Consider the following 25422-nt stretch of genomic DNA (forward strand, 5'->3'; position numbering starts at 1 on the left):
TTAGGAGGGAGAAACACAGTAGGGGAGGGCGGTTCATAAGAGCTAGGGAGGAGTTGGGCCTCTGCAGTTTGATAGGGGAGGAAACATGAATGCAGACAGGGCCGTAGCCAGGATTTTGTAATTCGGGAAGGGGCCTTTAAATAAGTTGGGGGGCACTGCTGTCACAAAATAAAAAATAAAATGAATATAACAAATTTTAAAACTCACTTTTGCAGCATGGTGGGGAGTCCTCTGGGTGGCCCAGAGAGTTGGGGGGCCTGGGGCTGCATGGAAGTCGGGGGGGGGCTTGGCAGGAAGTCAGGGGGCCAGGCCCCAAAATGCCCCACTGTAGCTACGGGCCGGAATGCAGAACAGATATTTCTTTGCTTGTTTTTAAAAAGGGCTTAGTAAAACATGGGGAGGTTGCCACTCCTTAGTGAGGCCGTAGCAGGTTCAGTCGCTGGCCTGTCCACTTAGGGTGGCAAACTCTGGTTGGGAAATACCTGGGGATTTTGGAGATGGAGCCTGAGGGGAGCGGGGTTTGGGGCATAATGCGACAGAGTCCAACATCCAAAGCAGCCATTTTCTCCAGGTGAACTGATCTCTGTCCCCTGGAGAGCAGTTGTAATAGCAAGAGATCTCCAGCCACGACCTTGGAGAATGGCAACCCTATGTCCACCTAACGCTGACTCTCAGCTCACACCCAGTGATGGTTCAGGAAGCTTAACTGGGGATTTACATGACATCCAGAATAACAAATTGTTGCTGGTTTGGGCTGCAGTGAGTGATGCTATCACGACCAGGGACAGAACTATGTGCTGTTAAACATTTCTAAAGCACAGCATACATATGAGCGGAGGAGTGTCCTTGCTGGCGGTGGAATGAAGTTCAGGCGGAGGTCTTGTGCCCATCCCTGCCGAGTTCCTTCCACAAACATTGCCCTTCCCAGCGTCCATCCCCCAAACCTCCAGGAATTTCCCAAGTCAAAGTTGGTACCCTTATCAGTGCTTTGTTGCAGAAGGGGTACTTTCTGTTGTGGGCGTTCACGGGCTGAGTACAAGCTCTGCATTTATTTATTTAATTCATTCCATGGCAGAGTGAGGATTAGGGGTGTGCATTTGGATCTACCTGAGACGAAAATATACCCAAAAAATACCTTATTGGTATTTTTCAGGTATGTTTCGGCATCCCAAAGGTATCTAGGGTTTTTCGGGAAAACCAAAAAAAAATCCAGAAAAAATCTCGGCTATATTCGGGAATTACTCGGAAAATCAGTAAAGCTGCAAAAAAACAGCTTCAAAAAACAGCTCCAGGAATTTCCCAGTCTGACACTGGCCATCTGAAAAAAATGGTGGCATTGGAGGGGGCACACTATAGCATCACAGTCCCACAGAGCTTCCCCCTGCCCCAAACTCCATCCTTCCCAAGGTCCACTTCCAAATCTCCAACTATTTCCCAGCCCAGTATTGGCACCACTAGATCTTCATCCATTTGTTGACATGCCAACATCTGTGGATATAGTATATCTAGATTTTAGTAAAGCATTTGACAAAGTTTCTCATGATATTCTTGAGGATAAGCTGGTTAAGTGTGGGTTGGATGGTGCAACCGTTGGATGGATTCACGGTTGGTTGAAAAATCATACCCAACGAGTGCTCATAAATGGCTCTGCGTCTATGCGGAGGGAAGTCTCAAGTGGAGTGCCGCAGGGCTCGGTCCTAGGCCCGGTGTTGTTCAATGTTTTTATAAATGACCTGGAGGAAGACATAGAGGGGATGCTTATCAGATTTGCAGATGACACGAAGCTGGGTGGGATTGCGAATTCTGAAGAAGACAGAGTCAGGAGTCAAAATGATCTAGATAGCCTGGAACAGTGGGCTGAGACAAATAAAATAAATTTCAATAGAGAGAAGTGGAAAGTCCTACACTTAGGTACAAAAAAATCAAAGGCACAGATATAGAATGGGAGGGACTTGGCTTGCCAGCAGCACGTGTGAAAGGGATCTGGGTGTTCTGGTTGATCACAAGCTATACATAAGCCTGCAGTGCAATGTGGCTGTGAAGAAAGCCAATGCAATCTTAGGATGCATTAACAGAAGCATTGTGTCCAGATCAAGGGAGGTGGTAGTTCCGCTCTATTCTGCTATGGTCAGGCCCCACCTGGAGTACTGTGTCCAGTTTTGGGCACCACATTTTAGGAAGGATGTTGGCAAGCTCGAGCATGTCCAGAAGAGGGCAACCAGGATGGTGAGAGGGTTTGAATCCAAGTCTTATGAGGAAAGGCTGAAAGAGTTGGGTATGTTTAGTCTGGGAAAGAGAAGGCTTAGAGGAGACATGATTGCAGTCTTCAAGTAGTTGAAGGGCTGTCATGTAGAAGATGGAGCAGATCTATTCTCTCTTGCTCCGGATTGGAAGACTAGATCTAATGTGTGGACATTACAAGGGAGTCATTACCAGCTAAATATCAGGAGAAACTTCCTAACTGTAAGAGTGGTTGAGCAGTGGAACAGTCTGCCTTGGGAGGTGGTGGATGCTCCTCTGGACATTTTCAAGCGGAGGCTGGACGACCATCTTTTAGGTATGTTGTAGGGCTATCTTTCAGCTATGCTCCTGCAGAGTGCAGGGGGTTGGACTAGATGACCTGCAAGGTCCCTTCCAACTCTACCATTCTATGATTCTATGATCTTTATAGGTAAATATTGCAGCTTTTTGATACTCAAGCCAAAGTGGTTGCCTACTCCTCATCTGAAGAAGAAGAAGAGTTGGTTTTATACCCCACTCTTCACTACCCAAAGGAGTCTTGCAGTGGCTTACAATCACTTTCCCTTCCTCTCCCCACGACAGACACCCTGTGAGGGCTGAGAGAGTTCTGAGAGAACTGTGACTGACCCAAGGTCACCCAGCTGGCTTCATGTGAAGGAGTGGGGACTCAAACCTGGTTCTCCAGATTAGAGTCCGCCACTCTTAACCACTACACCAAGCTAGCTCTCCAGCTTGGTTTGTTCCATCTGGTTTGGGTCAAAGATATATTGATCTTAATAATTACTACAAAACGGTTTCATTTTCTGCACTGTTACTATAATACTAATATACCGCTTCTCTGAGGAGGCGTGTTTCCCACCTCACCAGCCTGCCTTTAGATTGGTAACTAAAATGGTTCTTTCTCTCCACCCCTGCTGTATAGGTGCAAGTTTTTCAGCCTGACAGAGACACCTGAGGACTACACAATCATTGTCGATGAAGAAGGCTTCCTGGGTAAGTTTTGCCGATAGTTCCTCAGATGTTTACTTCAATCGAAATGTTCACAGTTCGTTTGGCCATAGTTAACAGTTCATACTCTTTCACTTGAAGAAACCAAAAAACACACAAGTTACACCCACAAAGTCTATACCTGTGCTAAACGAAAGCTCTTATTTTATAACTTTTTTTCTAAAAGCCAGGAGGTAGGCCTGACCACTAACCAAGGTGATCACCAAGGGCGCCAGAGTTTGAGGGGGTGCTGAAAAAGCGAGAGGAGCCTTCTCAGCAGACCTGAAAGGAAGCTTGGAGTCACCCAGCTCCTAAAATCTCCATATCTGTTAACTCTGGTTTTCTACAGCTGCCATGATGGAACATGAAGGGCTTCTGAAGAGCTTATGTAACGAGGAGAAGAGGCATTCCAGACTTCTCACTTTGTTCTCTATTGAATGGGGCTGAAAAAGACATAGTTAGCCAGTTTGGTGTAGTGGTTAAGTGCGCGGACTCTAATCTGGGAGAACCGGGTTTGATTCCCCACTCCTCCATGTGCACCTGGCTGGATGACCTTGGGCAAGCCGTAGTTCTGATAAGAGCTGTCCTTGAAAAAGAGCCGTTTCTTTCAAGAGCTCTCTCAGCCCCATCTAGCTCCCAGGGTGTCTGTTGTGGGGAGGGGAAGGGAAAGGAGTTTGTAAGCCACTCTGAGACTCCTTTGGGTAGTGAAGGGCAGGGTATAAATCCAATCTCCTCTTCTCTTCATCTCTCTCTTCTATGGGATGGCCCTGAGAATAGGGTTGCCACTGTCCAGGCGGTGGCTGGACTTCTCCTGGTATTACAACTGATCTCCAGGAGACAAGAGATCAGTTCGCCTGGAGAAAATGGCCACTGTGGAAGATGGACTCTATGGCACGATACCCCATTGAAGTCCCTCCCCTTCCCCAAATCCCACCGTCCTCATGCTCCACCCCCAAAATCTCCAGGTATTTCCCAACACGGAGCTGGCAACCCTTCTTGAGGGTTCATTGTACTCAGGGCCAGCTCCAGCTTATTTTGCACCCTAGGCGAGGATCCCTTATGCCCCCCCCCCCGTGCGCCCACCAATTTTCAAAAATGAATGCATTTTAGGAAGAATAAAACCCACAAATAATCAAGAAACTCCCAGAGTACGGGGCCGGGTGCAGTTTGGTGCCCCTAAGGGCCATCCCGCTCTAGGCGATCACCTAGTTCGCCTAGTGAGTGAGCCGGCCCTGATTGTACTTGGGGTGGGATTAGCCCATCATAGGCCCTCCTGTTATAGACCTCTCCTCACATCACAAACCCATTTGAAGACTTTGTTGTTGTTGTTGTTCAGTCGCACAGTCGAGTCCGACTCTTCGTGACCCCACAGACCACATCACGCCAGGCCCTCCTGTCTTCCGTCAGGCTCCGGAGTTTGCTTAATTTCATGTCCGTTGCCTCGATAACACTGCCTAACCATCTCATCCTTTGCCGTCCCCTTCTTCTTTGACTTTCAATCTTTCCCAGCATCCAGTGAGTGCTCCCTTCTCATTTGGTGACTCATTTGAAGACTCACAGTTGTCTAATTGACTGGTCACTTGACCAGTCAATTATTTTTAAAGGATTAGCTTAATTAGAACAGAAGATATTTCCTCACTGACGGATTTGGTTTGAGAACCGAGAAAAGGGTAAGCAATCTGAGGGTTACAAAGAGGTTTATAGCGCATTTTTCTAAGCCGATTTGACTTCAGTGGATTCAGAGAAATGTAACTCTGTTTAGGATTGTATTCTCAGTCTGTGGACTGGTCCAATATTAGAATATTATCTTGGATGAGTATTTTTGTTGTTGTTTGTTTAATAAATACCCTTCCGTGGGTACGATACTTATTGTGAAACCAAATTAGATGAACAAGGAATCTGGCTTTGTACAGTTGTAATGAGTTATTGTAAACTTAAACAATGTTATAGTAAGGTCTCTGTAAATAAGAACAGCTGTGGCTTTAGGGTTTCCTACCTCCAGGCAGCACCTGGAAATCCAGTTGAACCAGGGCTTTTTTGGTAGAAAAAGCCCAGCAGGAACTCATCAGCATAATAGGCCACACCCAACAACAGAAACTCATTAGCATATCCAGCCACACCCACGTGAGCATAGCTCATTAGCGTATTAGGCCGCACCCCCATGTTACCAGAAGTGTAGTCATCCAGCCATACCCACCTTTTGCTTCTTATTCTGTTTACCTTGTTTGTGGTCAAAACCCAGGGCTTTTTTCGTAGCAGGAACTCCTTTGCATGTTAGGCCACACACCCCTAATGTAGCCAATCCTAATGAGTTTCTGCTGTTGGGTGTGGCCTATTATGCTAATGAGTCCCTGCTGGGCGTGGTCAACCTGGGACCCAGCCGGAACGCCGTTCCTGTGCGTTCCTGCCCAAAAATAGCCCTGAGTTGAACTATTACAGTTGATCTCCAGATGACCAAGATCAGTTCCCCTGGAGAAAATGGCTGCTTTGGAGGGTGGGCTCTGTGGCGTTACATCCTGCTGAGGTCCCTCCCCTCCGCAAACCCCGCCCTCCCCAGGCTCCACCCCCCCAAATCTCCAGGTATTTCCCAACTCCAAGCTGGCAACCCTAGCTGACCTGGATGGCCCAGGCCTGTTGTTTTACCAGGTGTCCAGTAGGAGCAGCTTTGCTCTGGTGCTAGACTATGGGCAGGGCTGCCCGCTCTGGGTTGGGGAATTCCTGGAATTTTTGAGGGTGGAGCCTGGGGAGGGCGGGGTTTGATGATGTTGATGAAGAACAACAAGAAGAAGAGATTGGATTTATACTTCGCCCTTCACTCGGAGTCTCAGAGCGGCTTACAAGCTCCTTTCCCTTCCCCTCCCCACAACAGACACCCTGTGAGCAGCAGAGGTCATTTCGGGGGGAACGCGGGGGAACGCAGTTCCCCCGGGTGAGGTGCGGGGGGCGGGGCACATGACGAAGCCCCGCCCCCTGCTTCCGGCCGCCCCGCTTCCAGCCCTCATTCAGCCAGGAGGAGGCAGGAGAAGAGGGAGGGTAAGTTGCTTCCTCTTCGCCTCTCCCCACCCCTGCCTGCCTGGGGCCAGGGAGGGCCTTCGCGGGGCTTCCTTGCACTCCCGCCGGCCTTGCAAGTCCACCGCTGGGACCCTCATGGGGCTCAGCAGTGGAGCTGCAAGGCCGGCAGTGGCGGCCAGGACCGTTGGGGGTGGGGTGTGTGGCCTTATGACACACTTCCGGTGATGTCAGGGGGTGTGGCCTTATGACACACTTCCGGTGATGTAAGGGGGTGTGGCATATGCTAATGAGTTATGCTAATGAGTTCCCCTAGCTCTTTTTCTACGAAACGACCCCTGGGAATAGTTAACTGTGGGCAAAAGTTGTTTGTTTTTATTTAAGGTATTTATATCCTTCCTTATCTCCTTGAACTCAAGGCAGCTAACACAGCAACAAGCAGTTGCGAGGACCCGCAAACAGCATAACAGGCTGTCGACCAGGTAGAAAAAAAAAACAGACAGGTTGAAAATACAGTCACATCTGTCAAAAGAGTTTACCCGCTACCAAATGCCCTCTGTGGTAAAAAGCTTCTCACACACCTCCTGACAGGCGGTGACTGAGGGCACCCTTCCTTCAACGATGAGTATCTGTTATTATTCCAGCTCATTTGTCAAACCAGTCTATGATTTAAAAACACTCAAATAAATAAGTATAGGCTCTTTTGTGATGATGTTTGTTACCCTCGATAAGGTAAGGCGAAGTGTGCCAGCAGGTCACACCCAGCTCATGGAGAGGATTGCCAGCTCCGAGTTGGGAAATACCTGGAGATTTTGGGGGTGGAGCTTGAGGAGGGCGGGGTTTGGAGAGGGGAGGGGCCTCAGCCGAGTACGGTGCCATACAGTCCGCCTTCCAAAGCAGCCATTTTCTCCAGGTGAACTGGTCTCTGTCAACGGGAGATCAGTTGTGATCCCAAGAGATCTCCAGCCACCACCCGGTGGTCAAATTCCAAAAACAACATCCGTGATAAAAATAACGAAGAGTCAATAAAGATACGTTACAAAAACATTTACTGTAGTAACTTCTGTAGAAAATTTTCTTCTATTATCGCTCACATGCTAACGAATACTGCGCACTGAACAATTTGTTTCACAATACTTGCTAGGGTTGCCAAGTGAGAACTGAGCTGCAGCGGGGGACTCCCAGCTTGCGGCTGGAGCACGCACAAAGCACGCGCGCACCGCATCCACGTCACCCGGAAGTGACGCGGGCATGCTGAGGGCGGGGCCACAACCATCCGAGGGGAAACCATAGAGGTTTCCCTCTGATGACCGTGGCCCTGCCCCCAGCGTGCCCAGCGTGGTCGCGTCACTTCCAGGTGAAGCGCACGTCGGGGTGGAGTTCCCCCCGGGGCCCGATCTGCCGGCGGTGGGAAATGGGCCTCTGGGGCGGGGGACTTGGCAAGCCTAATACTTGCTTTATCTGAGCGAGTAGCAATCCCAATTCTTATCAATTGCTACTTATCAACGCTTGAAGGAAACATTCCATGCTGACTCTCTAATAACAGAACCCAAGGTCTTCACCCGGAGGTCAGCAGCCATATGTCATGGGGTTCTCGAGGCAAGAGATGAGCAAAGGTGGCTTTCCATTGCCTACCTCTGCATAACAGCCCCGGTCTTCCTTGGTACTGGAAATACTGACCATGGTCAACCCAGCTTAGTAGCCAACCTCTGACCAGATCAGGCCAGTCTGAACTATTAGGGCTGCTGACCCTTGACAGAAGGTCAAAAGGTAAAGATATGGTCTCTTGTCACCATTTATTTACTATATTTGCTGCAAGTCACTCTTCCTAGAAGTTCAGGACAGCTGTTCATGGCCGGGGGGGGGGGGGGGCGCTATGCCTGACTTAGAGTTGCCAACCTTCAGGTGGCACCTGAGCATCTCCCACTATTACGATTGATCTCCAGACAACCAAGTTCCGTTCCCCCGGACAAAATGGCTGCTTTAGAGAGTGGATTCTTTGGCGTTATATCCAGCTGAGGTCCCTCCCCTCCCCAAACCTCTGGTCCAACCCCCAAAATCTCCAGATATTTCCTAACCCAGAGCTGCCAACCCTAGCCTGACCGCTATCAGAGCTGGCCTACAAGAACCTGTGGTCCAATCCATTATGGCTCTCCTTCCATTTTTAACGAAGTGGAAGGAGAGAGGGACGACCGAGTCTTTTTCTGCTTCAGGATCAGGAGGTCTGTATCAACGAGGGGTAGGAACGACATTCTGCATGGCTGTAATCAGCAGAGGACAAACCGCTGTGCTAAAAAGGTGGTTTTGATCTTCTTGGACATGATCAGGTGTTAGAATAGAAGCGGGGAACATATTAAGTAACCCCCCCTCCTCCTCCCAGTTCCGGTCTTCAAATGCACTGCTTTTAGCCAAGCAAAGATGGTGTGTTTTGACTTTTATCCCCCCCATTTATTTAAAGCCTTTGCACTTTGAAATGTCAGGGATAAATTGTGTGGAAAATTCTTTAAACTAATGGCCTGCGAAATATTCTACAAAAAGCCATTTTCTGCCCTCAATTCTAATTGCATCTTAAACTTTAATAGCCTTGGCGATCGGAGAATCGCACGGCATGCTAATGTCACAGTTCACTCGGTGCAATTTGTTTTATAAGATAATGAACTGTATCAGCAGAAGTTTGAGGAGGAGGCGATAGCAAATCGACTGGCTGTCTTGTTTGGAAGGAGCCGGCTGGCCTTCCAAGGAGGCAAAGTGCATCCTGGGATGAAAGGATGCTAAAAGGACTGCCGTGTGGCTTTGGTTTCTGAGGGATCCTCCGTCACAGTCCCCCGACATCTATCCACAGTGGTTACGACACACCGAAGGGCCGTTGTGTTGGTAGAACTGAATCACACTGAGGGGAAAGGTACTATTTGGTTCATATGATCTTGCCAACAAAATGAGACGAGGGGCCACAGATCACTGGCAGAGCACAGCAGAAACTGCCCAGATTTGAGCTGCGGTGGCTCAAGTGGTTTAAGACGCTGAACTGCAGGCTGTGGAAGGTCAGTAGTTCAGCAGTTCGAGACCCGAGTGTGCCGCATGACGGAGTGAGCTCCCGTCTCTCGTTCCAGCTCCTGCCAACCTAGCAGTTCGAAAGCAAGAAATTGCAAGTAGATAAATAGGTACCACTTCGGTGGGAAGGTAACAGCGTTCTGTGTGCCTTGGTGTTTAGTCATGCCGGCCACATGACCACGGAAACGTCTTCGGACAGCACTGGCTCTTCGGCTTGGAAACGGAGATGAGCACCGCAACCCTAGAGTCTGATTCAACTGGCTTTCGAGCAAGGGAACCTTTACCTTTACTTTAATGCACACAGGCTTGTATTGTTTCACTTATACTATCTCAAGCCTATTCTTCTCAGCTGTGAGGACTAGAACCTTGTGTCTTTTTTAAAAAACAGAAGTGAAGATTCTCAAGGTGCTAGATTAGTATGACCAATTTCCAGGTCGGGGCCAGAGCTCTCCTGGGATTACAACTGATCTCCATAAGATCGAGATCAGTTCCCCTGAAGGGTGGACTCTCTGGCATTATACGCGGATGAGGTTCCTCCTGTCTCCAATCCTTCCCCTCCCTAGGCACCACCCTCCCCAAATATCTAAATCAGGGGTGTCAATCATGCAGCCCGGGGGCCAAACCAGGCCCCCGGAGGGCTTCTATCAGGCCCACAGTAGAACTGGCTGTCTTCTGCTTGTTCTTCCAGTTCTGCTGCTGCTGAGTCATCGTAGGTTTGCAGCTTACAGATACACACCTGAACAGCACACTCAGGATTGCAACAGCGCAGACATTTTCATGCAATAATTCAGAGTGAGAGGTGCCAGTTATCAGACACTGTTAAATAAACAAAATGTTGCAAGAGTGCTAATGTTCTAAGCATGTTTTTATTTTAAGTTAAAAAAAAAAAGCCTTTGTGTTTGTGTCCTTTATGAAGTTTATATCTCCACTGCCGGGCATTACCTTTTATGACACACATGGCCCGGCCCAACAAGGTCTCATTTATGTCAGATCCGGCCCTCATAACAAATGAGTTCGACACCCATGCTCTAGATATTCCCCAAGTGGCCGCTGACAGCTCTATGCTAGATTTTGGGCCCTTGTACTGCATTTCCTTGTCCTCCAATATTTTATAGTTGAAAGTGGAGCGCCCCTGTAACAACCCAGTTCTCTTACAGCGAGGTTTTTTGTTAGGAGGAGCTATGGCTCGGTGGTAGAACCTCTGCTAGGCAGGCAGAAGGTCCCAGGTTCAATTCTCAGCATCTCTAGTTAAAAGGACCAGGCAGTGGGTGATGGGAAGGGCCTTGACCTGAGTCTCTGGAGAGTCACTGCCAGTTTGAATGGACAGTACTGACCTTGGTGGACCAGTGGTCTGATTCAGTGCAAGAACTTCATTTGCATGTATACCCAGGGGTCATTTCCTGCAGGAGCGCAGCTCCGGCAGTAAAACGCCCAGGGGGCGGGGACATCCAACAAGCCCCGCCCCCTGCTCCCAGCAGCTCCGGGCCACAAGGAGCAAGAAGCAGTCAGGTAAGTTGCAGAGCCAACCACCCCCCCGCAAACAGTCCAGTGGCACCTTTAAGACCAAGTTTTATTCAGGTACAAGCTCTCCCTCCTCTGCGAGGACAGATCTGCACGTCCCCGTCCCCCCCAATGGCTAGCAATCCAAAACAGTCCAGTGGAGCCTGAGCGGTGGGTGTTGCCTTCTGACACACTTCCGGTGATGTCAGGGGGTGTGGCGTATGCAAATAAGTTGTGCTAATGAGTTATGCTAATGAGCTCCTGCACCTCTTTTTCTACAGAATGACCCGTGTATACCCAACCACCACAACTACATTCTGTTGTATGCTGTTCTCACTTTATCTGCGGTATTTATTTATTCATTCATTTATTCGATTTTTACCCCGCCCTCCCAGCAAGGCCGACTCAGGGAGGCTTGCACAACAGTATAAAAATACAATATAAAAATACAGTATAAAATCCAATCAAACACAAATTTAAAACCATGACTATAACAACATATTAAAGTGCTAGCATTTGACTCCTCAGCTGTACGTCAGCTTCTTGATTTCCTCAGCTGTACGTCAGCTTCTTGATTTCACTTCAAAGTTCACTTCATCAACTGCACAAAGGGTTCAGCCACTAGGCGGATGTATTTATGAACACTGCATTGTTTATGCGTGAGCAGTTTTTATTGACCTTGGGGTTTACATCTGCCACAGTTTTACTTTTACTGCTGGTTTTGATTGCTTGTTGGACAGGGGTTACTTCGCTGCTGGAGAGGGAGGTGGGTAAATTGACTGCAGTGCCGCGTTAGTGGTAGAAAAGTAGGATATCGAATGTCCTAAATACCTAGTGGCGGAAAGTGCCTTTAAGTTGAAGCCGACTTATGAGGGTTTTCAAACCGAGAAACATTCAGAGGCTCTGTCGCTTAAGCACAGCCCCTCCCCATTGTTGCTGTATATTAACCTTTTGCAACTGGATTGTATTGTGTGGAGAAGCCAGTTCCGTTGCAAATGATTGCTATAATGCCAAGGGAGTCCAGTATCCAACAAAGCACAGATTCAGCCTCTGGAACTGGTGTATTCGCAAGCTCCCTGCTCCCCAAAGTTGCCACCCCTGAGCAATACTCCCTCTAAGCTGTGGAGTCTTGTGAGCAAGTATTCTACTTTGTGAGCTACTGGCATTAAAGCTGTGAGCAAGTGATATGGCTACTGCATAAGTTAGCTTGCTCTAGAGCCATCCTTCCTGAGCTAAGACAAAAAATGTGTGAGCCGGAGGCTAAAAAACTGTGAGCTAGCTCACACTAACTCAGCTTAGAGGGAACACTGGCTGGGGGGGGTGTGGTTGGATTCAGGCCACTCCCCTCCTGGTTTGTTTACAGCTTGACTTGTTTGCTGTGGGTAGAAATTGCCTCCCCGAACCTTCCAAGTGCTCTTTTTTGTGTTTGATACTCCGCACTGTGTGTTCAGCTTCTGGTTTCCGACGGGGCCTACTCTTCGTACTTCTCCAGGAACGTTAATACCATGGAAGAAATAATGCCGGGTTTGGTTTGCTAAGAATAGAGGCCTGGGTTCTTTTTTTCCTGCAGTTGGGCCTTTTTAAAAAAATGTTCCTAATTAACACCAGCAAACACATACAAAAGAATCTTGGGGTGGGGGGGGTAGAACGGAGTGTGTTTCGTAGCACTGCAAACAGCCAAACAAGCTGTATTAAAAAATGAGAACTTGGAAGTCAAACTGGTCTGGGCTGTTCCAGTCCTGGGGCAAATAGAGCTTTGGCCTGCTTCTCCCTTCAAGCCCAGTTTGACTCCCAGATCAAATTGAATTTGAACCCAGAACAGATAAGAGTTGTGTTTCCCAAACCTCAGTGATTGCTTGAAAATTTTTACCTGAATTTCTGGGGTGACTCCCTGACTTTAGTTAATGTGCAACTGTAATGGATTTTAGGTTTGTAGCTTAATCCACCATCCTGTGAACAGATGAAGCTGCCTTAAATCAAGTCACACCATTAGTCTTTCGAGTACGGTGGCCAGGTCTACTTACCTGGCCGGTGGGTGGTGGGAGGGAGCCTTCCAGGAGTGGGGAGGGTGGACTGACGTTGCTGCATGCAACGTTATCAGCACGATGACATCATGCGGAAATGACGTCATCACACTGGGCATGTCACGTGGCAACGCTCTTGCATTTTGGTCAAAACTCTATGGCTACCATAGAGTTTTGGCCGAAATGCTAGAGTGCCACAGTGCGACGTGCCCGGCGTGATGATGTCATTTCCGCATGATGTCATCGTGTCGACATGGGGCTGTTCGGGGGTGAGGCACCCCCACCAGCCAGCTGGCCGGCAGTAAGTTAGAGCCCCCAAAATCGGGGGACCAGGGGGTTGGAAACTACTTTCAAGGTCAGTATCATCTCCTCAGACTGGCGGCGGCTCTCCAGGGTCTCAGGTGGGAGGTCTTTCATACCACCTATAACCTGATAGTTGAAACTAGAAGTGCCAGGGATTGAACCAGATTCTGGGGTCTTCTGTATGCAAAGCAGAGGATCTACCATCCGGCGCTCATCAGTATGGAGGCAGAAATCAAACCGGATGCTGATTGGTTCCAGATCTGAGTTTTGTTTGGTTGTTTTATTGGCTGTTTATTTGCTACATTTCTATGACGGCCTCGAGGCAGTTTATAATTCATGCTTATTGCTTCCAACAAGTGGAAAAGTTTTTGAAGCGGGTCTCATTTCTGAACTTATTGTACTTTCCGGCACCCGCTTGCAAAATAAAAGTCCATCTTTCATTCTTCCTCCCCAATATAAAGTGCAAGAATCTCACATCCATTTAACACTGAACGGGTTTGTCTTTTATCGTTCCTGTTTAGAATTAGAACTGTAATTACTGAGCAACAGGCTGCATTTCATGGCCGTTTTGCACACAATGTTGACGCAAACCCAAATTGGCCATCCAGCCTTCCAGCGCTTCCCCTCCCTGCTTCCTCCTCCCTCCCTCCTGGCTTTGTGACTCACTTGTGTGAATCACAATTCAGTCTGAGGTCCTGGTCCATAGGGTTGCCAAATGCTTTCAACTCACCAGCGGGGGAGGCTCCGTCCCGACCGGGAGTTCGTCGTTCGTCCTTGTGCGCGCGCGCCGCTGCGACGTCACCGGAAGTGACGTCAGACGTCGCTGGCGTTGGGGGCGTGGCCGAGCTCGTTGGGGGGGGAACATATGGTTTCCCCCCCCCCGATGAGCTCAGCCACGCCCCCAACGTCAGCGACGTGACTGCGTCACCTCCGCTGACTCAGCTTCGGGGGTGGGGTTTCCCCCGGGCCCGGATTCCTCCGGGGCGGAACTCGGGGGCTCCGAAGCGGGGGGTTCCCCGCCCCCCGGGCACATTTGGGAACCCTACTGGTCCACCATTTGAGGACCATTGGCCTACAATAGGACCAATACAAAAATGGGGGGGGGGAGCAAAGAGAAAAAAATCTCAGGTTAGTAACTCATAGGAAGCAATCGTAGACAGGTCTATGTGGAAGTAAGTCCCGGGTTATTCAGTGGGGCTTACTCTCGGGAAAGTGCCCTTAGGATTGCAGCCATAGATAATTGAAGCATGAAGCGGCTTCAACTCTTGCTGCAAGGATGTCCTTTACTAAGGTGCAGGGGGCAGGGACATGCAGCAAGCCCCACCCCCTGCTCCCAGCAGCCCTCAGTCAGAGCAAGAAGCAGCCAGGTAAGTTGCAGAGCCCCCCCCCCGGCCCCCCGGCCCCCCAGCCCAAAACAGTCCAGTGGAGCCTGAGCGGTGGGTGTTGCCTTCTGACACACTTCCGGTGATGTCAGGGAGTGTGGCATATGCAAATAAGTTATGCTAATGGGTTATGCTAATGAGCTCCTGCACCTCTTTTTCTACGAAATGACCCCTGTTCTGGAATGCAGTGTAAGTCATGGAAACACATTTTAAAACTGTATTAAAGGTGCCACCTGCTATCAACAAATATATATATATATATTGATTAATTATATTTCTATCCTACCCTTCCTCAAAGAAGCTCAGAACTAGAAGGAGGAGGAGGAGGAGGAGGAGGAGATTGGATTGATACCCCGCCCTTCTCTTAGAGCAGCTTACAAACTCCTTTCCCTTCCCCTCCCCACAACAGACACCCTGTGAGGCACGTGGGGCTGAGAGAGTTCTGAGAGAATTGTGACTGGCCCAAGGTCACCCAGTAGAGCAGCCCTGACAAAACTACGGCTTGCCCAAGGTCATCCAGCAGGTGCAAGTGGAGGAGTGGGGAATCAAACCCAGTTCTCCCAGATTAGAGTTCACACACTTAACCACTACACCAAACTGGCTCTAATGCATGTGTCTCCCTTCTTTCATTCTATCTTCACAGCAGCCCTGTGAGGTAGGCTAGATGGGGAGGGAACGACTGGCCCAAGATCATCCAGTGAGTTTCATGACGAGAGGGGATTCGATCCTGGGTCTCCCCATGCCTAGTCCTTCGGCAGTGAAGGAATACAACAGCGCTGGTGGGAAAATTAGTGTTGTCAGGTCCTCTCTGGCCACCGGCAGGAGATGGGGGGTTAGGGTTGGCAGATCTAGGTTGGAAACTCCTGGAGATTTGGGGGTGGGGCCTGGGGAGGACAGGAAACTCAGTGGGGTACAAGGGCACAGAGTCCCACCCTCCAAAGCATCCATTTTCTCCAGGGGAACTGATCTCTGTAGTCTGGAGATTCTGTAATTCCTGGGGATCCCCAGGTCCCACCTGGAGGCTGGCATCCCAAGGAAAAGTAGAAGTAAACCTAACGTTCTCAGCTTCATCCTACATTCTGATTTCTATTTCCCTTTTTATTTGGGCATAAAACGTAAGACATTTCAGAAAGAAAACAGGTTTTGTTTTCTTTCATGACTCAGGAGACTGGATGTATAAAATGAGATTGTAGTAATTGGCTGTGTTACAAAATTGTACAGAGAGCAGGGAAATAATGCTTGGGATCTGCGGCCATAAGACTTCCACTACCCAAGGAAGTCTCAGAGCGGCTTACAAACTCCTTCCCCTTCCCCTCCCCACAACAGACACCCTGTGAGGTAGGTGGGGCTGAGAGAGCTCTTGACAGAAACTGCTCTTTTTAAAGAACAGCTGTGTCAGAACTATGGCTTGCCCAAGGTCATCCAGCCAGGTGCAAGTGGAGGAGTGGGGAATCAAACCCGGTTCTCCCAGATTAGAGTCCGCGCACTTAACCACTACACCAAACTGGCTCTCCCTTGATGCCACTTTCCAAGTCTGATTTGTTTCTGCTTGTTCCCAAGTATACCTCTTCCCAATGGGAACCAGTTCTTCCAGACAAAGAGCTCTGTGTAACTCAACAGCTCACACAGCTTTTCACTGGGAGGAGTTGGCCTGCTGATTGTATTTCTCAGCACAATGGGCAGGACGAGGAGTTCCACGCATAGTTCTGTGCACGCAAGCAGAAAGGCCCAGTTGATTGCTAGCTAAAAAGAGAGAGGAGAGTATCTGCCATTCATCATTGGACTTCTCCCCCCCCCCCCTTTCCGCTTTTCTGATTTTTCTTGGAAGCAGCACCTTTGTCAGAAATAGAACTGACCCTCCAAAAATATATATGTATCAAACACATTTAGTCACATTGCTGCATTGGCAGTGATGTGCTAGGAGCTTGGTGTAATGAAGCAGCAATTAGCAGCCGCTGTGGTGTGAGGTGGGCTGCATCAACATGGAAATGTGGCAATTCTTTTTTAAAAAAGAAGGGAAAAGAAGAAAACTTTAAGCCATCATCTGTCACCCCCAGCTCCATTCTGTCCCTCCTCCTTGGACGAGGAACCGTAAACTGTCCCTTACTAGGCTCTGCAGAGTTCCTAGAGAAGGTTGGAAGGAGGCCGTGGCTCAGAGGAAGAGCTTCTGCTTTGCATGCAAAAGGTCCCAGGTTCAATCCCTGGAATCTCCAGTTGAAAGGACCAGGTAGTCGGTGATGCCAAATACCTCTGCTTGAGACCCTGGAGAGTCACTGCCAGTCTCGGTAGGTGATACTGATCTTCAGGGCTCTTTTTGTAGAAAAAACCCAGCAGGAACTCATTAGCATAATAGGCCACACCCAACAGCAGGAACTCATTAGCATATTGGGCCACACCCCTGACAGCACAGCTCATTAGCACATTAGGCCGCACCCACATGTTACCAGAAGTGTGGTTATCCAGCCACACCCACCTTTTGCTTGTTATTCTGTTTACCTTGTCTGTTGTCAAAAACCCAGGGCCTTTTTTTGTAGCCGGAACTCCTTTACATGTTAGGCCACACACCCCTAATGTAGCCAATCCTAATGAGTTTCTGCTGTTGGGTGTGGCCTATTATGCTAATGAGTTCCTGCTGGGCATGGCCAACTTGGGAGCCAGCTGGAACTCTATTCCTGTGCGTTCCTGCCCAAAAATAGCCCTGCTGATCTTAATTGACCAAGGATCTAATTCATATGTGTCGAGCCGCTTACTGGTGAATGCAAGTACCTCTGGCTCTCAAAATGTTACCAACAGCATGTGCAATTGGTTTCTGCAAGCCATTTCAGGTTACACTCTATCCTGTGAACGTATGACTCTGTCTTAGACCATGGGTCCATCTAGATGTCGACTTACCAGCTCTCTCAAGCAAGGAAGGGCCTTTCGCTTACTTTAGCGATTCTCAAAATTGTGAGTCACGACTCTCTTTCTCAGGTGGGCGGAGGAGGAAGAAGGTGAGCTGGAGGCGGATACTCGGGGAGGCAGGCTGGTAAATTTGGGTTTGCCACTGCGGAATGTGCAAAGTGGCCGTGAAATAACAGCTCATTGTCCTGTCATGGTATATATATATATTTATGAATGCTGCTCATGACAAGTAAAATAGGATCTGGTTCTGTGTGAACCAATGTGTGATTCTTGCACTTTTTATTTATTTGTATTTTAAAAAAAATCTTGTCAGCAGGGGTCGTTTTGTAGAAAAAGAGCTAGGGGAACTCATTAGCATAACTCATTAGCATATGCCACACCCCCTAACATCACCGGAAGTGTGTCATAAGGCCACACCCACCACTCAGTCTTAGTCTTAAAGGTTAGTCTTAAAGGTGCTATTTGTTAGTCTTAAAGGTGCGGGAGTGCGAGGAAGCCCCGCCAAGGCCCTCCCTGGCCCCAGGCAGGCAGGGGTGGGGAGAGGCGGGGAGGAAGCAACTTACCCTCCCTCTTCTCCTGCCTCCTCCTGGCTGAATGAGGGCCGGAAGCGGGGCGGCCGGAAGCAGGGGGCAGGGCTTCGTCGTGTGCCCCGCCCCTCACCCGGGGGAACGGCGATCCCCCGCGATTCCCCCGAATCGACGTCTGCTTGTCAGACTCGAGTCCGCTAACAGCGCCGCCATCGGACTGCAAGGACACAAAATGCACCGGCGAGTGAGATTAAAGCTCAGATTGAAATGCACAAAGGATCAGTTTAAAAACCATGCAGGTTTTTTTTTTGTTAAGGACAGCTCAGTCTACTGAAAGAATTTGGCAGCGGGACGTGCCCTCAAGTCACAGCTGACTTAGGGCGGCCCCATAGAGTTTCCAAGGCAAGAGGCGAACAGAAGTGGATCTCTTGGGTGGTGATTACACCACCCGGGCTCTCCAACCTGAAGCTACACCTGCTACGTCCTCTGGTTCTGTTGCTTCCTTCACTCAGGCTGTTATGAACATGGACCACCAGCAGGGGTCCGTGGCTACAGGCCGGAGCTTAGCTCTTCAAGACAATAAGAACTTAGGATCCTAGTTCCCCCAGCACGGACCAATAGGAACTATGGCGGGAAATTCAAACCCCCCAATGGGACTGTGGGTGTGCTGGGCGGGTGTGTATATAGTTGGCCTTGCAGGGCCGTTTTTGCAGTTCGATGTTAAGTACAATAAACGTGTGCAAACACATGTCCAAGTCGTCCATGCCGCGAACCCAGTACTTTTCACAGGCCCTGATACAAGTACTGGATGGTTGATCTCTTTGTCTCACTATGGTCAAATTCTCCCTTTCATGGGCGTCAGCAAATTCCTCATCCCTCTCCAGCACATGCTTGAAGGACAGGATGGCAGCAACGTGTGAGGTCAAACCAGCCACCGAATACTGTCCAACTTGTTTAGCAGGTCCCCCTGTTTCTATAATTAGGCCCGTGAGAGACAGCCCCATCAGTGGCCCACACAGTTTCCTCGTATCAAGAATGTGTTTACAGCCAAACTAGAGCCCTGTTGCCGGATGCGAGCCAAGTGCAAAATTCTTTTCAAGCCCAGATGCACTTAACGCTTTGAAGTCCTGCTAATCTGATAAGGTGCCCAGGGAATTATGTGGGTAAACAGTGCCCCTGCAGAGATAGGGCACTGGGGAAGGCTGGTTCTTCCTCAAGGGAGGGAGGGAGCTGTGAGCATTTTGCATTGTTCCTGCTGCCCCAGGCACTTAGTCTTGACTGCTGTGATTTAAATAGGGTTGTCAACTCTGGGTTAAGAAATGACTGAAGATTTGGGGGCGGTAGCCTGACTGTTCCCTGGAAGGCCAGATGATGAAACTGAAGCTCAAATACTTTGGCCACCAAATGAGAAGGGAGCATTCACTGGAGAAGACCCTGATGCTGGGAAAGATTGAAGGTCGAAGACGACGGGGACGGCAAAGAATGAGATGGTTAGACAGTGTCATAGATGCAACGAACATGAAGTTGAGCAAACTTCAGAGGACGGCAGAAGAGCGGAAGGACTGGCGTGATGTGGTCCATGGGGTTGCGAAGAGTCGGACTCGACTGTGCGACTGAACAGCAACAACAAAGCCTGAGGAGGTTGAGGTTTGGGATAGGAGGGACCTCCAAGGCAGCCATTTTCTCCTGGGGAACTGTCATCTGCTGATCAGTTGTTATTTCAGGGGATCTCCAGACCCCCCCTGAAGATTGGCAGCCCTAGATGTCAAGAGCATCGGAAACTGCCCACCGATCAGACATTTCTGAGCTGTCGTGAGGGCTTACTGGAAAACGACAGAGGAAATGGTGAAGTTCGGAGAGCGGCAAGGATAGATGACCAGCCTTGGATGTCTCAGAGCATCTCCAGTGCAGGGCTCTTTTTGTAGAAAAAGCCCAGCAGGAACTCATTAGCATAATAGGCCACACCCAACCGCAGAAACTCATTAGCCTATTAGGCGACACCCCGACAGCACAGCTCATTGGCACATTAGGCCGCACGCCCATGTTACCAGAAGTGTGGTCATCCAGCCACACCCACCTTTTGCTTCTTATTCTGTTTACCTTGTTTGTGGTCAAAACCCAGGGCTTTTTTTGTAGCAGGAACTCCTTTGCATGTTGGGCCACACACCCCTAATGTAGCCAATCCAAATGAGTTTCTGCTGTTGGGTGTGGCCTGTTATGCTAATGAGTTCCTGCTGGGCGTGGCCAACTCGGGAGCCAGCCGGAACTCCGTTCCTGTGCGTTCCTGCCCAAAAATAGCCCTGCCAGTGGGTATTTCGGGAGGTGACCTGGAGGATGCTGGGGCAGGTTGCATGGGCCGAGGAGAGAATGAAGTGGGAGAGGCCTGTCGAGATATTCTGATGTGAGAGTCAGAAGAGCCAAACAGTGCCCCAGACACACACACATACACTGTGAGTTAAAAATACAACGATCAATTTGCTGCCGATAAATTGCTACGCAAAAAGATCCGTCACTACTTGAGTCGAGACATGAAGAAGGGCTCTGCTGAGTCAGATCAGGGGTCCATTGAGTCCAGCATCCAGTTTCACACACTGGCCAACCAGTTTTCCTGGAGGGCCAGCAAGCAGGGCATGGAGGCCAAGACCTTCCCCTGATGTTGACTCTCACCATATTCAAAGGTTGATTGCCTCGACATGCAGAGGTTCCCTTCCATCACCATGGCGATAGACATGTGTCTGTCTAGTCTCCTTTGAAAGAAAGGGCTGCCCCTCCCATAAGATCACCGACAGTGGCAGCAGAGGGCTCTTCAAGAGAGCCTTCATGGACCAGCCAGTGTTGAATGGCACATGCTGGTCCTAAAGATGGGTTGGTCACAAGAGGCCTAAACTAAAATGGAAGTTTCGTCCCTCCCTTATCCCCACACCACACACAAATTGAGAAACTCATATGTAAGGCCCTCACATGTAACGCTTTCCATATAGCTGTATTTTAGATTCCTAAACGCAAGTGTCTTTAAGGCAGTAATTGGCACAGTGTACCAAGCGCCGAAGAATAGATTCTTTTGAACTATGGTGCTAGAGAAGACTCTTGAGAGTCCCTTGGACTGCAAGAAGATCAAATCAGTCAATCCTAAAAGAAATCAACCCTGACTGTTCCCTGGAAGGCCAGATAATGAAACTGAAGCTCAAAGACTTTGGCCACCCAATGAGAAGGGAGCACTCACTGGAGAAGACCCTGATGCTGGGAAAGACTGAAGGTCAAAGAAGGCGGGGACGGCAAAGGATGAGATGGTTAGACAGTGTCATAGGTGCAATGAACATGAAGTTGAGCCAACTTCAGAGGGCGGCGGAAAACAGGAGGGCCTGGCGAGATCTGGTCCATGGGGTCGCAAAGAGTCAGACTCGACTGTGCGACTGAACAACAACAACACACCTATTACTTTTGAGGAGCTTGTTTGCCTCTAGAGCCTTTGGGATATGATCCAAAGGGTCTTCAGTGGAACAGAAAAGAATGGGGGAGGATGAGATCATTCTCTACCAGATAGCTAACTAGAAAAATACTGATCTAATCCCGGGTAGTTGCATCATAGAAACTTGCCTTCCCTTGGCTATTTTCTTCTATCTCTGGGTCTGGCTACCTCTGTGGCTCTGAAGTAGGGTTGCCAGCTCCCCCCATGGAGGCAGAGGTCCCCCGCCACCACTTTTGTCACCCACTGGTGGTGGGGGACTTATCAGGAGAAAGAGGAAGGTTCAGGTGACATGGTGACATCACTTCTGGTGCACACAGGAAGCGATGTCATCACACTGGTGACATCTGGGTGGTATTTTGGTAGAAACTCTATGGTAGAAGCCATTTTTACCCTACAGTTTTTCCCCAGATTCCAGAATGGCACCAAGACATTGCAGCTTGAAGACATTGCCTGAGCCTTCCTTTCTCTCCTGGTAAGTCATCGCCATCCCCCACTGGTTGTCAGGAAGACCTGGCAACCCCACTCTGAGGGGAGCAGACTCTTCCTTTTCTTTCAACGATGAAAGTGATCAGCATTTTTTCTCACAAAGCAAAGAGCAAATCCTAGCTGTCCTGCACCTTCCTAGGCTAAGGTGTTTCAGTAGAACCCAGGACACTTCACCTTTGTATCTAAAGGGAGCACCCATTCAGAAACAGTTGCCTCAGACTTCCGGTTTCGGTGCATTGATGGAGGGCACGCTCCTCTGAAGCTCCGGAGAGAGTGGCCCGTGACCTTGCAGCAGGGAGGGGGTCTGGCTGGTTCTGGACTCCCCCCGGAGCCCTTGTAGAGGGCTCCCAGCCTGGGGCACTAGGGGTGTCTCTCCCAAGGCTGATGCCAATGGATCGAGGCTCCCCCCTGCCCTTATGGGTCCCTGCTGCTGCGGAACCATTCTGGGCATGAGACAAGCCTACCAGACCAGCGAGCAACTGACCCAGCGAAAACAAAAAGACTTTCTCTTACCTGATGAAGTGGAGTGTGAGTAAGATGCCAGTCCGGGTGCCCCCAAGAAAAAGCGGGGGGGGGGGGGTGCTCCCCACCCCTTTAAACTGGCAAAGATTTAAAAGCATTAGAGAGGGCAGAAAGTGGCTGCGTTTGAGCGGATGGCTGAATTTAATCACATACAATGCCAGACTGTTAAGGCATTAGACTGAATAAACTTTCTAAAACTTAAGCGAACTTTTACAAAACATAAACAATGTCTTATCGGGCTGAAAAGATGGCGGCGAAAATGAAGCTTCAACAAGGAACTGCCAGCTCAACACGTCCGGTTTCTAAACCAGAAGTGAACGTTGACTTTGCAGGCATGCTGGATACTGCCTTGCGACCTCTGGTGGCTCAGATGACTAACATCAGCAAGACCTTGGAGTCTTTACAAAAACAGCTAAAGGAATCCAACAAAAGAACAAAAGAAGTTGAAAACAAGACTAAAGCGATCAAAGACTGGAAGTTGTGGAAAAAGAAAGATCTTCAGATAAAACTCAACGTCTGCAGCTGCAAATGGAAAAATCTTCATACGTGTTGAGATTTCAAAGTGTACCAGAAGACAATCTGAGAATCTGAAAGTGAAGCGCTTGCACCAGTGACAGGCATTAAGTCGGAAGTATTACCAAGTGGAATGGATATGATCTACCGGACATATTCAGAATTTATTAAGAAAAAAACCTGCCTGGTGAAATATACGTCAGATTCTCTAAGAGCTCTATAAGAGATGCAATATTGAAAGCAACATCTGGGACTACACTGAAAATCAAAGAAGAAGACATCAAAATACTAAAAGACATTCCATTTGAGATAAGGAAGAAGAGAAAACAATACAAGAATTTAACCACCTATCTACAGGAAAATTCCACTACCTACCGATGGATACTACCTGAAGTCTTGATGTTCAACTACAAAGGCAAAAAAGAAAAGATTCTCTTTTACCAAAGCGAAGCAGTTTTTGGAAAGACGTCAGGAACCCAAAAAGGATACAAAGAACACAGGGGAAGAAGAAGGCGAACTGGACAGTTCGCATGGCTTGGAAAGCCACGAAACATCTGCAGATGGCAGCTCAGAAGTAGAATCTGAATCAGAATTGGGAGCAGCAGCACCGAAACCATCCTGAGACGATAAAAGCAAGAAGAGAGGAAGGAAAGGCAGAAAATAGCTTAAACTTTAGAAGAAATGTTCATATTACATTACATAATCTTGCATTGTCAATAATTTTAATTTTTTACATATCGTAATAACAAAATAGAATTTTTATTCTTAACTTGAATAAGAGAAAAGCTTTGATTAAAGATATTAATTATTATCATATATGGTCGTTGTATAGCTGTAATTTTAGTTAGTGTGTAGTTTTGTAGATTGACAGGTCCTAGTAGGGTTGCCAGCTGGAAGAATTGGTGGGGCAGAAGCATTGGAGGAAGACGACTGGGGTAAACAGTATCACACAGCACCATAACATCACTTACATCTGAGTAGCCTCAAAGCATTGTGTAATGTTCTAGGAATTCCTTCAATCTCTATGGTACAAATCATAGAGATTAGGAAAATTCCTAGAGCATCACACGACACCGTGATGTCACTCACCTGGAAGTGACATCACGGTGTTGCACAACGTTGCTTCCCCCAGTTCTGCTCCCCCCACTCCATTGAGCAAGGGTGGGAACAGTGGGGACGGGAAGTTGCCCACCAAGGTGGCCAGCTTATAAAGTCCAGATCTTAGCTATGTTAAGTGGAGGCAGAAGGTGGCACCAGCTGGGTCAGGCAGGAAGAATTCGGCTGTGCCTGCTGTTATAAAGTGAAGCCTACAGCAAAACGTAGCAGAAAATAACTTGTCTTGATTCACCCTGAAATATTTTCTCAGGAAGTCCTGGTGGAGGAAGCAAACCCCTGAAATTTCAGTTCTAACCCTGCTACTCAGCAGGTCTTGCATTAGAGGCATACGAATCTGTGGGAACTACTTTGGTTTGCAATTCTGTTAAAGAAGAGATGAGGAGAGAGAGAGAGATGGCTCTCTTTCTGGAAGGAGAAGGATTGTCAGTTCATGCTTCGCTGCATTGGAAGTTATCCTGGAGTATATTTTTAGTTGCTTTTTTCTCTTATGTAACCTCCATTATATAACGAGCCCTCCAGTTGGGGGGCATTTTGTGTGGTTTGCTTCAAGCGCAGCAGCCTGGTGTCCAAACAGAATAACTCTCTAAGGACAGGCTTGCAAAGAAGGGGGGGGGGATCTAATTATCTCCTTGCTGCACATTTGATCAAGAAGCACAGTGGAATCCAATGAAGTGGCCAGATCCTCAACTGAAGGTCAAAAATATTCTTTGTAGAAAATGCATTACTTTCCTTTGCCCCTCCTTCCTGTTAGCCTAGAAAAAGAATTAACCCAGCTCAAAATAGAAATTCCAGCCAGGCTTACGCTGCAGGGTTTAAAGAAATGAGCGAAGATATTTTTTTTTCCTTTTTGTGGTACAAAATCTACAAAGGGAAATCTCTCCCCTTTCTGCAGTTGGCACCTGTGACATACCTGTAGAAGTGCACATTCTTTAGTGGTGGGGAAGTTGCTGGCTTCTTTCTATCCAACGTTTATCCCGCCTTTCCTTCAAAGAGCTCAGGGCAGCATACATGGTTCTCCTCTCTTCTATTTTATTCTCACAGCAACCCTGTGAGGTAGGTTCAGCTGAGAGAGGGGAATGGCCCAAGGTCACCTAGCATGCAAAACAAGGATTTGAATGTTGGTTTGTTTCCCCAGTCCTAGTCCGACATTCTAATCACTGCACTGCACTGCACTGAAAATCATTGGACTCCTTATGGCCCTCAAGGCCAGATCCAGGATTTCATAGTCTTCTGTGGGAAAGGGTTGTCCTGAGCTGCACATCCTAGTAAGCAAGGGTCACCTACGTCTTCCAGAGCCAGTTTGCTGTAGTGGAGAACCGGGTTTGATTTCCCTCTCCGCCACATGCAGCCAGCTGGGTGACCTTGGGTCAGTCACAGTTCTCTCAGAGCGG

General features: G+C 48.6%; 1 protein-coding gene across 1 annotated transcript in view; it reads left to right on the forward strand.

The window, feature by feature from the left end:
- GATSL2 (GATS protein-like 2) overlaps positions 1 to 25422 on the forward strand; it is a 107591-nt gene that overhangs the window by 48804 nt on the left and 33365 nt on the right. The window contains exon 2 of the mRNA XM_015418384.1: positions 3164 to 3234. Coding sequence (XP_015273870.1) covers positions 3164 to 3234 — 71 coding nt within the window. The remainder of the gene's footprint in view (positions 1 to 3163; positions 3235 to 25422) is intronic.

Source organism: Gekko japonicus, unplaced genomic scaffold, assembly GCF_001447785.1.
Source record: "Gekko japonicus isolate JY-2015 unplaced genomic scaffold, Gekko_japonicus_V1.1 scaffold89, whole genome shotgun sequence".
Classification (NCBI taxonomy): Eukaryota; Metazoa; Chordata; class Lepidosauria; order Squamata; family Gekkonidae; genus Gekko; species Gekko japonicus.